The following is a 13949-nucleotide window of genomic DNA, read 5'->3' as shown; positions in this document are numbered from 1 at the left end:
AAGTTATGATTATTAAAGTAGGAAATAAATATGAATTACCAAAAAAAGCCCAGAAGTGGTTCTACTTTCAGTGGAATAATCAATTGCTTACTTGTGAAATAAAGGTCCCCAGTCTGTTTCTGGATTTTATCAACTCCTTTGATCAATATTGGAGTGACTTCCTATTTCCAGCACTTCCTCTCCTTCTATTCTGCTCCCTTAGCACTGCCTTCACCACCGCCTCAAATTTTGAGTAGGCGGAGAGAGAAATCAAAGTGAAGCCCCATCTCCGATGTGCATAAACTTATTGCTCCCAAGCAGTCACCAGCCATTTTTCTGCTGTCATGCAGTTTTCACGTGCCAACCAGCAGATTCGTGTTTGAGTTGATTCAGCAAGACTGCCTGAGACATGGCGTGCGGGTCTGCAAGGTCTCCACTGTGTGTGATAATGCCACATTCACAGTGACAGTGTCTAAGCTCGGGGCAGGACAGGCTTTTTGAGAGACATTCAATTGCTATTTAGCTGAGTTTAGCCTAAGGTATGGAGGAAAGTTGCTGATGCTTTCAAACATGTTTAAACATTGTAATATTGTCTTGGCGTGTCAGCCTGAACTAGAGCACTGGCAGGTTTAACACAGTAAAATCCTGCAATCACAAGACCAGAATTTCCAGAATTTTCTGTGGTAGCCCTCAGCTTGAACTTCTTATTTAAATGTGCTTAATCTCTTGGCTGGCCTGCGTGGCTCCGTGGTTGAGCATCGACCTATGAACCAGAAGTCATGGTTCCATTCCAGGTCAGGAAGTAGCCAATCAATGAGTCTCTCTCCTATTGATGTTTCTATCTCTCTCTCTCCCACCTCCCCCTTCCTCTCTTAAGTCAATAAAAATATATATTTAAATGTGCTTAATCATTAAAAATGTTGTTTTAAAGTGTTCTACTTTCAGGAATATTGGTCAGTTTCTTACTCGTGATAAGGAGCCATGAAAGAAGTAGAATATATTGTTTTCAGACCTCAGGCTGTTGTTTGGAGCCATTTGTTCATTGCAGATAATACAAAACATTCATGATCATTAGCTCAGTGATGTATTACTGCTTCAACACTCCCCACTCCCCGCCCCACCCCCAAACAAACACAAACAAATGGGCACAACTTGGGGGCGGCAAAGAGCAAAGATTTATCACTTGGCACATTTCTGTAGATCGGCTGCACAGTCCTTCAGCTAGTTTTGCTCATTCATTTGGCTGTAGTCACCTGGAGCGCTGGCTGGGGGTAGGCTCTGCTGGGACAGCTGAATCTCCTTCTCAAACAGCATTTGATCTTCAAAGAAACTAGATCATGCTCTCTCTCAGGATCCAGGTCTCAGGTTCTAAGGGCAAAAGAAGGAGCTGTTAGGCCTCTGGAGACCCAGTCTGGAAATAGCACAGGGTTATTTCTGCTACATTGTAGTGGTCAAAGCCAGGCATCTTTAAGGCATGCAGGACTAGAATCCCATGGCGAGGGCAGGAGCAGTGGTCACATTGCGAAGGGGGTATATAAGGAGATTAGAGGGATTTCTGTGCTCACGTTGCAATGTACAACAATCACATACATACCGATATCATGAAATCTGCATTGCTTGTGTGCTGGATGGCTTGTTTCAGTATTTTTGATGTATGAGGAATGCATGGCATTTTCGGATTTGCCTTGCTTTTTGTTGTCTTTTTTTATATTCAACCTCTTAGTCTTAGGTTAGTTTACTGCTAATTTCTGACATATCATTAAAATGGAACTCCTTCTTGTGTCAGGCAAAATAAGATAGCAAGCCAGGAAACCACTTTTTTTTTTCAAGTGAAAATGATTAATTGTGAGGTTGATCTGTTTAGGTTGTAAAGATAACTGCAAATAATAGAGTATTTGCCCTTTAGTTTTGAGCAAACATAATAACACAGACTCAATCAGTCTTTGTTGGCAAAGTCTTACTAAGTGTTAAGTATTAGGAGATCCTGGACTTAAAGTAACCAGGACATGGTGGCTAGTGTGTTTTCCTAAATGGATGGTAGCTCTGGTCCATTGCAACTCTATCGGCATAAACCCATTAGTACCACTGGAAAAGTTACTCAAAATACGTGTTCTTTAGATTGATGGTTAGTATTAATTACAAAATAATTTATTCAAATCCCTTGGGGCCAAGTATATCTCAAAATTCAGAATCCTTCATGTTTTAGAAAATATGCATGTTTCATATATTATTTTTAAGCATCCAGAACAGTATGATATGGAGTCCTTAATTAAATATACTATTTCCATAATGAAACATAAATATTCAGACTATGTAAATTTAATAAAGATGAAAAATAGCCTTGTATTGAAGACCGGTTTTGTTGTAAATTTTTGTAAAAAAATAACTTTTGGTTTCCAAGGTATTTTGATTACTAAATTATGGATAAGGATGGTGCACCTGAAGTAACTAATTTTGTTGTTATTGTGACTCCTCACCCAAGGATACTTGTTTTTTTTTTCACTTATTTTTAGAGAGAGCGGAAGAGGGGAGAGAGAGAGAAACATCAATGTGAGAGAAACACATTGATTTGTTGCCTCCCACACATGGCCAAACAGGCCTGGGATCAAACTTGCAACACAGAAATCATTTTCTGACAGCTGGTTTAAAATAAAGCATTTTATTTAATTCTTACAAGATATTTTTTATTTGAACTAAAGAAGGTCAATGTTTAAATATTTGTTGGAAAACCATTGCCAATTATTTTCTTTCATAAAACTTTTTTCATAGTCCACCAAATCTCACCAGAATCTAGGGTTGCCTCTGGAAAAAGAAGTCATATGACAGGAAGTTGGGAAGTAGAAAAGAAAAAATAAATAACTTAGAAAGGAAAAAAGTTGCCCATATATATTTTTCCTCCCCAAAAGAATAGAATGTCATAATTTTTCATTTGAAAAATTTTGAACAGATTGTAGGATGATGTGAATACCTGCGATGCCTACATGTTGACTGACAACCCATTTATTTCAGACTAGAGGCCTGATGCATGAAATTCATGCAAGAGTAGGCCTTCCTTCCCGGCACCAGCTTCCCTCTGGCACCCGGGACCCAGGTCTCCCTTGCAGCCCCAGCTTCATCCTGAAGGTCATCTGGAAGGATGTTCTGGTCTAATTAGTATATTATGCTTTTATTATTATAGATGTTAGGAGAATTCAGTAATTTATATATTAAGCAAATAAGCAAAGGATGTATATAAACTTTAAGTATCTGAGGTGTTTTTTTTAAAAAAAATTCACCAGAAATATTTTAACACTAAATGCTACATATTTATGCCTTCTTTTAGGAAACAGAAATATCCTTGTATCTTCTGTCCCAAACCAAGGGCCTGAAGTGGAGTGTGTGCCCAGGATTCTAGCAGAATGCATAACTCAAGAGTATGAAAACCCTAAGTCATGTAGAGCTGTCTAAACAATTCCAGTGCTTTCCTATAATAACGATGCCCCTAATGGTTTCTGAATCATGTAGGACAGTTTCTGGAAACATTAAATGCCTCTCTGAATCTTGGCTTTCCTTGTTATTTCTAATGAATCTTCCACATTTTGTCTGTCTGTCGCTTCTTGTTGAGGTGATGGTAGCAGCATCTTCCCATTAGCCTCTCATCTACGTGTTTTAAGAACAAATATACATCTTTTTAGAGAAAGAACTTGATGTCCTACATTAGTTATAACGTATTTTACTTTAGGAAATATATAGTTTTAGGAAGGTTGTGCCACATTTTTAATTAAGTAGTAAAATCTATGACTTTGAGGTATCTATTTCCTGTGCTGTTCAGATATGTTTTTCTCTTCCTTTAGAGACTGTAGCTTTTTTGTATGCCTGTAATTGACCTCTAAATATTTCAGCTGTTATATTTTAAGAAGGCACAATAAAGCAAAAGACAAAACACTTATTCTTTGGCCTCAGCTCCCTCATAGACTGGACCCCTCACTGCTTCGATCCTCCTGGCTTTTTGGTTATGATAATAAGTAAAAGACATGAAGTGTGCAAAGTGCTTTATATAAGTTGTTTTTAGAGTGACTGTTATTAATGATGGCTTAAAACCATGTGCTTTCAAGGGGGAAGTTAACTTTATATCTAAAAAAAGACTTTAATTCTGCAGAATGTTTTGAAGATCATAGTAAAAGCAAAACTAGGTAAGAATAGAGAACACAACGCTAAAAGCAATGACAGGGTCTACTGAATGCCATTTCTACTTCCAGTCTTCTCGGGGATGATAGGATTGAGTTGGGGTGGGCTTTGAGGAGCTGACTCAGCTGTGTAACTGCTGACAGACAATACCATTATATTTCAATATAGACCATCTTGCATGTTTAACTGACACTCCATTCCAGGTAACAAGAGATGTAACTAACTTTTCCATCTTTAGTCTTGTCAAAGTAAAAGGGAATAATAGAAGACAAAAGCACGAAATAAAGTTCTCAGATATGAAAAGCACATCCTGCAGAGAAAGCATGAAACACTAAGGATTACTCGTTGTGGAAGGTCTATGATCCCACCCAAAATAAGACATTTTACGATATGTATTTTATGAAAAGAAGTGTACTTGATGATTCTGTAAGACCTTATATAACCTTCATGCTTTTAAAGGTCTATGCAATATGCTTACATAATCACTATAAGAAAATATAGAAATACAGAAAGATACTTCTCCACTCAGGCCTTCCTTTTAATAAATTGCATCATAATACAAACTACGTTTGTTCATCATTGGCATGTCTTTTGAGGATTTATTTGAATCATCAAGATCGGAAGATCTGATTGCTCGTGATGAATCTCTTCTAGCCTTTCTTGATTATTTTCTAAATTTGATGACAAACACTGCAACATGTCTCAGCCAATTAAGCTTGTCAACTTCCAATGTGGTCCCCAATCAAGAATTTGACTTTGGAAATGACAGGAGATCCTTATTAAAAGGCATGCTTGCTGGATAGAGATGTGGCAGCCACACTTGGGGCTGATGGCAGAGGAGAGGAGCTGTTTCTCATTAACAGCAATAAGCGGAAATCAGTGTTAGCAGGAAGGAATCTGGACTGCGAAGTAAGTGCTAAGGGAAGGCACTGAAGGGTATCTCACTTCTAGTTGATTGGAAATTGAGTCAACCTAAATGAATATGATTTCTTATGAGCTACTGTGACTTCAAGTACACATGTTAAACAACAGGGTAAGAAGAGTTGATAGCGTATTAACAACTGGATGAGCTGTCTCTAAATTCATCTCAAACAAAGGAAAAAAATGAGGTGATGTGAATTTCAAACCGTAACACACATTAATGCCCAAAGCAGTAAGTAAAGTGATATATTGTATGAGACTTAAGTGAACTTAGAGACATGGTTGCAGACCATTCTAGGTCTTTTCTACAGGAGATGACACAGAGATTTGTTCCTATTTTGGTAGCTAAATTCCTTGCTAGGCACTAGCAGAAAAGCAGAAGAAAACATTTTAACTCATTAAAATAGTGAAGAAAAAAAGGAACGTTTAAAGTAAAAAGTAGTCTGATCTTACACTTTGTATTTGTATAAGGCTTTTTTTTTCTTTCCTATTTCAAAGTATTTAGGTTAGCTTCAGATAAACAAAGTAACCCAAGATGGGAACTATTCTCTAAGAACTCACAGTTTGCTCATCCAAACTAACTAGATTACAAAAAAAAATCCATAAAATTTGTCATTAGTTTGATTTTTTAATGCATCTAAAATATGTGTTTGAGAGACTACAGAGGGAATTTAGCATAAGGAAATGAATAAGAAACTGCTTTTTCATTTGATGCTACATTGAATAGGATCCACCCACTTAGAAGTCAAATAGCAGTATGTGCAGGTACAAAATATGATTACCTTTGCATTTTACCTTTGGGAGTATTCTAGATTTCCTTTAAAGAACACTGGCATTTCTTTGTGGAACTCTCAGCACACAATATAAAAATCTCGGGCCACAGTGGTTCAAAAATCAATGGGCTGACAAACGTCAAGATTTCAGTTATCCATCTCAGAAGGAAAAATTGCTTGCAACACTGGACTGCCTTATACAGGAGATTTGGCGGAGTAACACTTATAAAAATCCTATACAAATGATTGCCAAAATAGGAGTATAATGTTAAACTACAGGGGATGGTGTGGAGCAGTGGTTCTCAACCTGTGGGTCGCGACCCCTGAAAATACATCCTGCATATCAGATATTTACATTATGATTCATAACAGTAACAAAATTACAGTTGTGAAGTAGCAACGAAAATAATTTTATGGTTGGGGGTCACCACATGAGGAACTGTATTAAAGGGTCGTGGTATTAGGAAGGTTGAGAACCACTGGGAGAGACAAAAGCAGAAAATACAAATTTATTTGGGATAATTTACGCAACTTCCTCTTCCATTTTAAACTGAAGCTACGGGGATTATGTATATTTAAATCTCACTAATTCCATTTGTTGTGAATATATTTGCAGAGGTAAAAAACATCAGTCTTTTAAGTCCCAAGCCTTGTAACAAAATGATATGGTATGATATAAATCAGAGCAGTCATGTTATGTTTGTTTGACAACAAATAAACTATAAAATATATTAGATAAAACCCCATAGGTTATTTTCTTACGATCTGTTGGGTAGAGCAGGTTTTTTTTCTCTCTCTCACTCTCTCTTTCTCAAACAAAAGCAAAGTCTGTTAAAAATATATATATATATATATATATATTTGTAATAGTAAGAAAATCCATAACTATTCTCCAAAGACAGACACACATAATGATTTTAATTATACGTGTATGTAATTCTTAACTGCCATCTGTAATCCTAATTCCTAAGAACTCTCTAGATATGACTTAGCCTTACAGAAATAGAAGACATTTTCCATTTCACTAGGCAACAATACCATTAATTAGGAATGCGAGCAATTTCATCAAAATTCTAAGAGCTTGACTATATATATATACCCAATACATTGCATTTCACATAATATTTCATTTAGCAAGCACCTTTACAAATGTATTTCTGTGTGAACACTCAGAGGATTATCCTACAGCACGTATATATTGTATATATTAGGTCATTTGACATGGTGGGGGTGGGGGATTGGTGGGCTAGGGTGGGAGAAGTGGTGATATTGTTAGTATGCTCACACCCATAACCTACTTGTACTTGGATTTTTTTACTTTTTTTTTACCACATCATGTGCTGTCAATTTAGGTTCCACTTCTGAGTCACCCTGATGTTTTAGAATGTATTTTAAATTTAAGGTTTTGCATATTTGCATTCTATGAATAATGCATAAGCAGGACGGAATCCATTTGGCGAAAGTGCACGATTCCTGGGATAATTTACAAATACAGAATATTATATATTTGGATTTAATAACTTTCCTTATGCATGTGGAAAAATGTATACCTATACAAATACCCATATGTCCTTTATTTATTTCTATCCCTGTCCTGTTAACAGATGCATGAATTCCTGACTCTTCCACACAATTAAATTGATCGGTTTTTGCAAAACCTTATCTTTAATGGACATGAAATGAAAACTGTTCTGTGGGACAATGAACTGCAGGGTGTTTAAAGAAGGGAACAGACTATATGTATGTATGTGTATATATGTATTCATTCATTCATTCATTCATTCATTCATATATTCCCCCTCCAATTGCATACAGATGAGGAAAGCCTGTGGAGGAAGGCCCAACTTTAATGGCTCCCTGTCCTTGAATTTCAGATTCAAGACCTCTTCCAGATGTAGCCCTGACTGGGAAGTGCACCCGTGAGTGTGACGAGTACGGCCACTCGGACTCCTGCTGGATGCCGGTCCGCACTTCCCCGGAGAGGAAGAAGAGCCAGCCCAAACTCTCCACCTTCATGCCTGTGGATGAACGAGGGAGCCAGGAGAAGCTGGCCAATGGCGAGGCCGCCCTCATGGGTGACCGCAACAGAAACCTCCTGAACAAAAAGTTGACCTCATCCTATGAGACCTTCAGCGCAGCTAGTTTCAGCAAAAATGAGGAAGCCAACCCTGAGGATATTCCCCTCACCAAAACGGGGGAGTACAAGCCATCTCCTGTCAACACTCTCACTAGAAGAGAAGTGTACCTGTAGGCGCTAAGGAAGCCACAGCAGAGTTCTCTTCACAGGAGGAGAATGAGGGGCAAGGAACCTACCTTACAGAGCAAAACCGGTTCGTTAGAAAAAGGGGGCTACCAAAGAGACAAAGCTCTGCCTGCCCCTCCCGCCTCCAGACCAGGCCTCTAGGGATACTGTTAGCCTGATCGTAATGTACAATGTAGAAACCATCCTTGTGACTTGCATGTCTGACCCCCTCACTGATTCCCAGCACCTGCTCACCCTCTTCCCACCACCCCCCAAAAAAGAAAAAAGAAAAAAAAAAGATGGTTGCAAGTTTCTTCATTGGTAATAAGCCTGATTAGCAGAACACAACACACTCCCATTATCCCTAAGCGGAAGCATGATTTTAGTCACTTTGATTTCGTTCGACTGTCATCTGACTGGTCAAAAGAGGTAGAAGTAAAATATATATTTTAAACATAGTATCAGAATCGGATTGATCACTGGGAAAGACAGTCTCTCAAAAGTGATCGAGTCCCTCTAAAGGCACAGTCTTCTGAACGGGGCTCTCTAAGAAGCACGTTTGGAAAATCAGGGCTTTAATATTCCATCAAAGACTGAGAGCGAAACAACACCCAGTCAGAGAGTGCAGTCCCAAAGTTGGCCTAGGTAGTTCTTTTCAAGCCAGGAATGTCAACTTCAGTTCCATACACTCACTGGATATTCTAATCATACACACAGTCTTGACCACATGTGTCAATTACACTAATTATAATTTGTAAACATTATAGGTATATTTTTCAGAAAAGCATCACTAATATCAAGGAACTGGAACAATTGTGTCATTAAAAGGCCAAAGATCGTACAGCAGATCAGGGAATTCATGAAGTAGATTTGGTCTTGACTTGGAAATCCATTAAGCAACAAAAGCCACCGAACCCATTCTTGCACAGAAACGCTCAAACACTCGTTTATTTTATATTGTCTCCAGCCCCAGAAAACATGCATTTTCTTTCTAAAATGGATTTTCTTTGAAAGTTCAAAAGTGAAAATTAATGAGACGTATTTTTGGTATTATAATAGGCAATTAGTTGAAGTTCAGGTTTAGTTTCAAAAGACATTATCAGGGAAGATTCTACTTCTTAAAATCATGTTTGTTGGTAAGGAGTGAAAGAAAGATACATTGGCATGCAGTCTGATGAATTAACTTCACTATTATCATTTTGGAAGATGGGTTATGCTTGCTGGTCTCAATTAGCAACATTTCAAATTACCAGTTGCATTTTTTATGTGTTCAGTGCACACTTTTATATAACACAAGTGCATTAATTTTGAATCCTGTGCAGTATCACACTAGTTTGAGATTGACAACATTGAAACAAGACGACACCCTAATTGACTTTGTCACTAATGCGATTTGAACGTCATTTAATATGTGTCTTAAAACAAATCCAGACTGCACATGGAAGAGATGAGTTCTGGGCAGCAACATGTCTCACAACATGTACATCTCAAGTTGAAAAAATATGCATTTTTTTCCTCAATGTAATATAAAGACACAGAATATGCAGATTTTTGAGTCACTTGCTGTATAAAGGATGATTTCATGCAATTGGAAATTGAGCTGGGGCATTCAGACAGCAGAAGTGACCATCTAGGGACAGAATAGGGGGCCACAGGGGAGGAGAGCTAAGTCCCCATCACTGAATGTCTGTAACCTGGTGAAGGCATAGCCTTGATGGCTCTCTAGCAAACTGTAGAAACGACATAGCTTTGGGTAGTTTCATGCTTTGCAGAATTTCTTAGACTATAAAGTGAAGCAGCCTGGAATATAGGTTGTTAATTCACTATAGGTCATCAAAATGCTTATCTTTGAAAAATCACTTCTCTGTTTGGTGGGGTGTTCTTTTGGAGTCATTTCCTTATGATTTTTTTAAGTGAAGTTTTTATTTTGATGTTAGTTTGTGTATAATAGGATGAAAGAGGATGTGTAATTGAAACAAAAAAAACCATTGGACTAAAATATCAATAATTGAACATGTTCATGTTTGATTATTCTTTACATTATGGAGAGATGCAATTCTAGTAATTTGTTAGGAAACTGCATTAAAGCAGTTCTGCCTTGTATAATCTGTAAGTACCTATTAAGACAAAATACTTCTAAAGATACTTATGAAATGTATACATATTTTTCTTGCACGCTACAGGAAATAATTGCATAACACAGGTGTTCAAACTTTTTAAATGCATTTTTTTCTTTCTATCACGAGACACTTGAAAACATTAGATAGCTCATTTCACTCTATCTTAAAACCCTTCTGTTGTCTATAAAGCTAATACAGGTCATACTGGACCTTCAGATTAATCGGATTCACATTCCCCAATGACATTTGCACCACATTCAGGACAGCTATGTCATTGTCATTTAACTCGTGAGCCTCTCTTTAGAACTAAAATGGGTGTGAAAGAATAAAATTTCATGTACTGTAAGTATTCGCAGTAATTCTAGTAGAATTAGCTATCATAACATGTTTATTATACAATGAGCTGGCATGACACAGAAATATATTTTGTGTTTGTATGACTTTTATTTTGAATAGGTTAAATATGGTGCCACTCCATATATAGAGTGCTTTTGGAAAAAAAATTTAAAAAAAGGAAACAAAAAATATAAATAAATAAATGAGTGAATGCAAAATAAGCAACTGTGCCTTTTATACCTGTTGTTATGGTAAAAAAAAAAATGGTTGTTGGGTTTGGACAATGAGGGGAAATGGGCTATTCCCAACTTTTTTGATCCTGTATATTTATCCATGTTTATTTTCTGAAAATAATAAATAATATATTAAAAATTTGCCTTCTGACAAACTCAGATAATGGACCAGTCTTAGCTATCGTTCATCCATCCAACAAAATTAAGGCGTTACTATGGACTGCTTATTTCTGACGAGAAGGCTAAAGCATTTATTGTCATAGTAACACAGGAAGATGTTATCAGGGGTAAAATCAGTCCATCTTGCAAGATAAAATATTGATTTCAAATTTCTATTCTTGATTTCCTTCTTGTTGTTATTTTTCTGTTAGCTGCTGTTTGGTTTCGGTTATACAGGATATCAACCATACTTGTTTTCTGTACACAAAGATCTCAAGTGAACTCTGCATGCACTATACATTAGGACACATTTATAAATTAATGAGTAACTATATAAATTTATGTGTTTTACAACGTCTGTAGCTTCGATCTGAAACCATTCTGAACCTCCAGATATCATTTCTGTATGGTTTGCGACTGGCCTGCTGCCTGAGTTTCAGAACACAAGGGAGGCATTATTTTTATGGAAAGAGGAACTAAGATGGGACTGCCCGTGTCTGGCTGAGACCCACTCTAGAAAGCTGATTTATAAGAGAATAGGAAAGTAAAACACACAGAGCAGAAGAAACTGCCAAGAATCCAACAGCCATTCTGAAACAGTCATGAGAAATCTCAAGACCTAAGTAGTTTTCCGTATATTGTTATCAGTGATAAATGTACATTGTGTCCTTAAGGGGGGCATAAAACGTGAAGATGAGCATGGATATCATGGAGCTGGTCTGTTGTGACCCAGGCAGAGGTGTATGTAACATCTGGAGGAAGGCATCATTTTCCCAGCTACCTAGGGTTTACTTTCAGAGGACTTTTTCCTACATTTTAAAGCACTTACATTCAGTGTGGTACGATCTGTTTGTAATGTTCATCATTGACTATTGTTCTGCTACTTGGATGTTGATAGTGAAGCAGAGAACAATTTATCATCGTTTATTATGAGTCACTATGCACGCAACTATGCTAAACATGGCGAAATGTATTAAAACACTCGTCCAACTATTTATGAGATACTTTACATAATTTAATTTGCTTTTGTACAGTTTTATGTAAATAAATTGCTTGTCATTTTTGTCTCTGCAAATTAAAATATAACATGGTCAAATGGTTTCACACTTGTAAGTGTGCTTCTCTGTCGACAGATAATTCAGTTTTGATTGGACGAGCAGTGAATGGATGTATGTACCAGTTTGATTGAAAACAGCTTGATTTCTGCTAAATTAAGAGACAGTAAGGAAAATAATGCTGTAGCAATTGTTGGTTTGGGGCCAGGTGCATACCTGTCTTATTTCTTTGCCTTATAATGGATGGAACTTGAGTTCTTCAGTCTCATCAAAATAATTCCTGAGACAGCTAGCTGACTTTTAAATCATAAATGTAGGAGAACTTATTATCATTAAGATAGATTTTTTCAGAGAATTTTCACATTTAGGATAAAATTAATTCTAAGTCAAAATGTATCTCTGTAAAGGCAATGTTTGTTTGTTTTCATCTACAGCAATGACAAATTTTAAAAACTTAGAGACAAAACAAATTATGTCATGTGAGATGTAGAGAAAAAACCCGAAGCAAAAAATAGAATATTTACCTTGCTCATTTTTCTTTGGTTGAGCTTTCTTTACTTGTTATATTTTTTAATGGTTTGCTATCTTTTTTTTTAGTTATTCTATTATCTCTTTGTTATCAGATTATGCACCTAATTATAATGGTTATCTTCTTTGTGTATGAGATTGGTATCTATTTAAGCAAGCAACTTCTCTTCTCCAACCCAACTCAGAAATTTAAAAGAGAAAAATTATTTTCTATACAGGTGGGGCAAATGTAGGTTTACAGTTGTTTGTATAAAAATGATACAATAATTAATAAATAATAATGCAAGAATAAACTTTCATACTCACAACTGTAAGCCATTTCCTGCCCCCGTATATGAATAGATTATATGGGATTTTTGTGTCATCTCACAACAGTCCTGCTAAAATAGACTAATGTGAAAAAAATAACCATTCTGAGGAAACTTGCCTTGAAGTTTCCCTACCATTCTTTCCCTGTCTTGGATAAAAATTCAAAATAATTTATATAGACTTGCATATTCGTTCTTAAATCAAAGGTGTCCTTACAAATTGATTTTGGCTCTAGCCTTCCTTCTCTAAAGAAGGAATTAAGAGTCCATCCCAGGTGAGGGCACATATAAGAAGCAACCGAACAATGCATAAATTAGTAGAACAACAGATTGATTGATGTCCCTCTCTCTCTCTCTCTCTCTCTCTCTCTCTAAAATCAATAAACAAAAATTTTGAGAAAAGAGTGAGCATGGTGAGAAAGTCTGCTTCCAGTTATAATAAGGAGAAGAAATGACATGAAGAAATGCTTTCATTTGGCTTCTGTTTTTCTAATGATGAGAATCAAACATCAGCACATAAATCAATGGAACAGTATATAAAATGAATTCACTATCTCTTCTTCCTTTAAACTCTCCGTATAGATTTACCAAACATATTTCTTCACCCTGAAATTGCATTCTTAAGATCATTTTTTGAAAAATCTCAAACATGTAAAACTACAGTAATACATGTTAGAACAAAGAAGAACATGAAGCGGGCCGACAAAGTTGCATGTATTACTCCCAAGGCTTAGGTTTGATTGTTCCACCATCTCCGAGTGATTGGAAAGAGTTCCATCTAGTTAACTTAGAAGCTTTGCTTAGCACAATGACCTGGTTACACAGTATCTTACATTTATAGCACACGATATGGTTTCCAAATGTTTTTGCAAGATGTATCACAACTTTCCCACAATACTTGCAATAAAAGCTGTAGAAACCGCTAGATGAACCATGTGTGAAGGTACCTTTTCCTTTTATTAAATAGCTAGAAGCCCGATGCATGAAAAGTCATGCAAGAGTAGGCCTTCCTTCCCCCGGCTGCCAGCAACGGCTTCCCTCTGGCACCCAGGACCGGAGTTTCCCTCCTCCAGCCACCAGCAGGCAACTGGGTCCCAGTGTGTTTCCCTCTCCAGCTGCCCCCAGGCA

The 13949-nt window shown here is 36.8% G+C and overlaps 1 protein-coding gene across 1 annotated transcript in view; it reads left to right on the top strand.

The window, feature by feature from the left end:
• The window catches only part of PCDH7 (protocadherin 7), a 425070-nt gene extending 414133 nt beyond the window's left edge, over nt 1-10937 (top strand). The window contains 1 exon segment of the mRNA XM_014463433.2: nt 7715-10937. Coding sequence (XP_014318919.1) covers nt 7715-8091 — 377 coding nt within the window. The 3' untranslated portion in view covers nt 8092-10937.
• Nucleotides 10938-13949: the final 3012 nt, after the last annotated feature.

This window comes from Myotis lucifugus, unplaced genomic scaffold, assembly GCF_000147115.1.
Source record: "Myotis lucifugus unplaced genomic scaffold, Myoluc2.0 scaffold_209, whole genome shotgun sequence".
NCBI lineage: Eukaryota > Metazoa > Chordata > Mammalia > Chiroptera > Vespertilionidae > Myotis > Myotis lucifugus.
The sequence above is the reverse complement of the archived record's forward strand: the minus strand, read 5'-3'. Positions and strand labels throughout refer to the sequence as shown.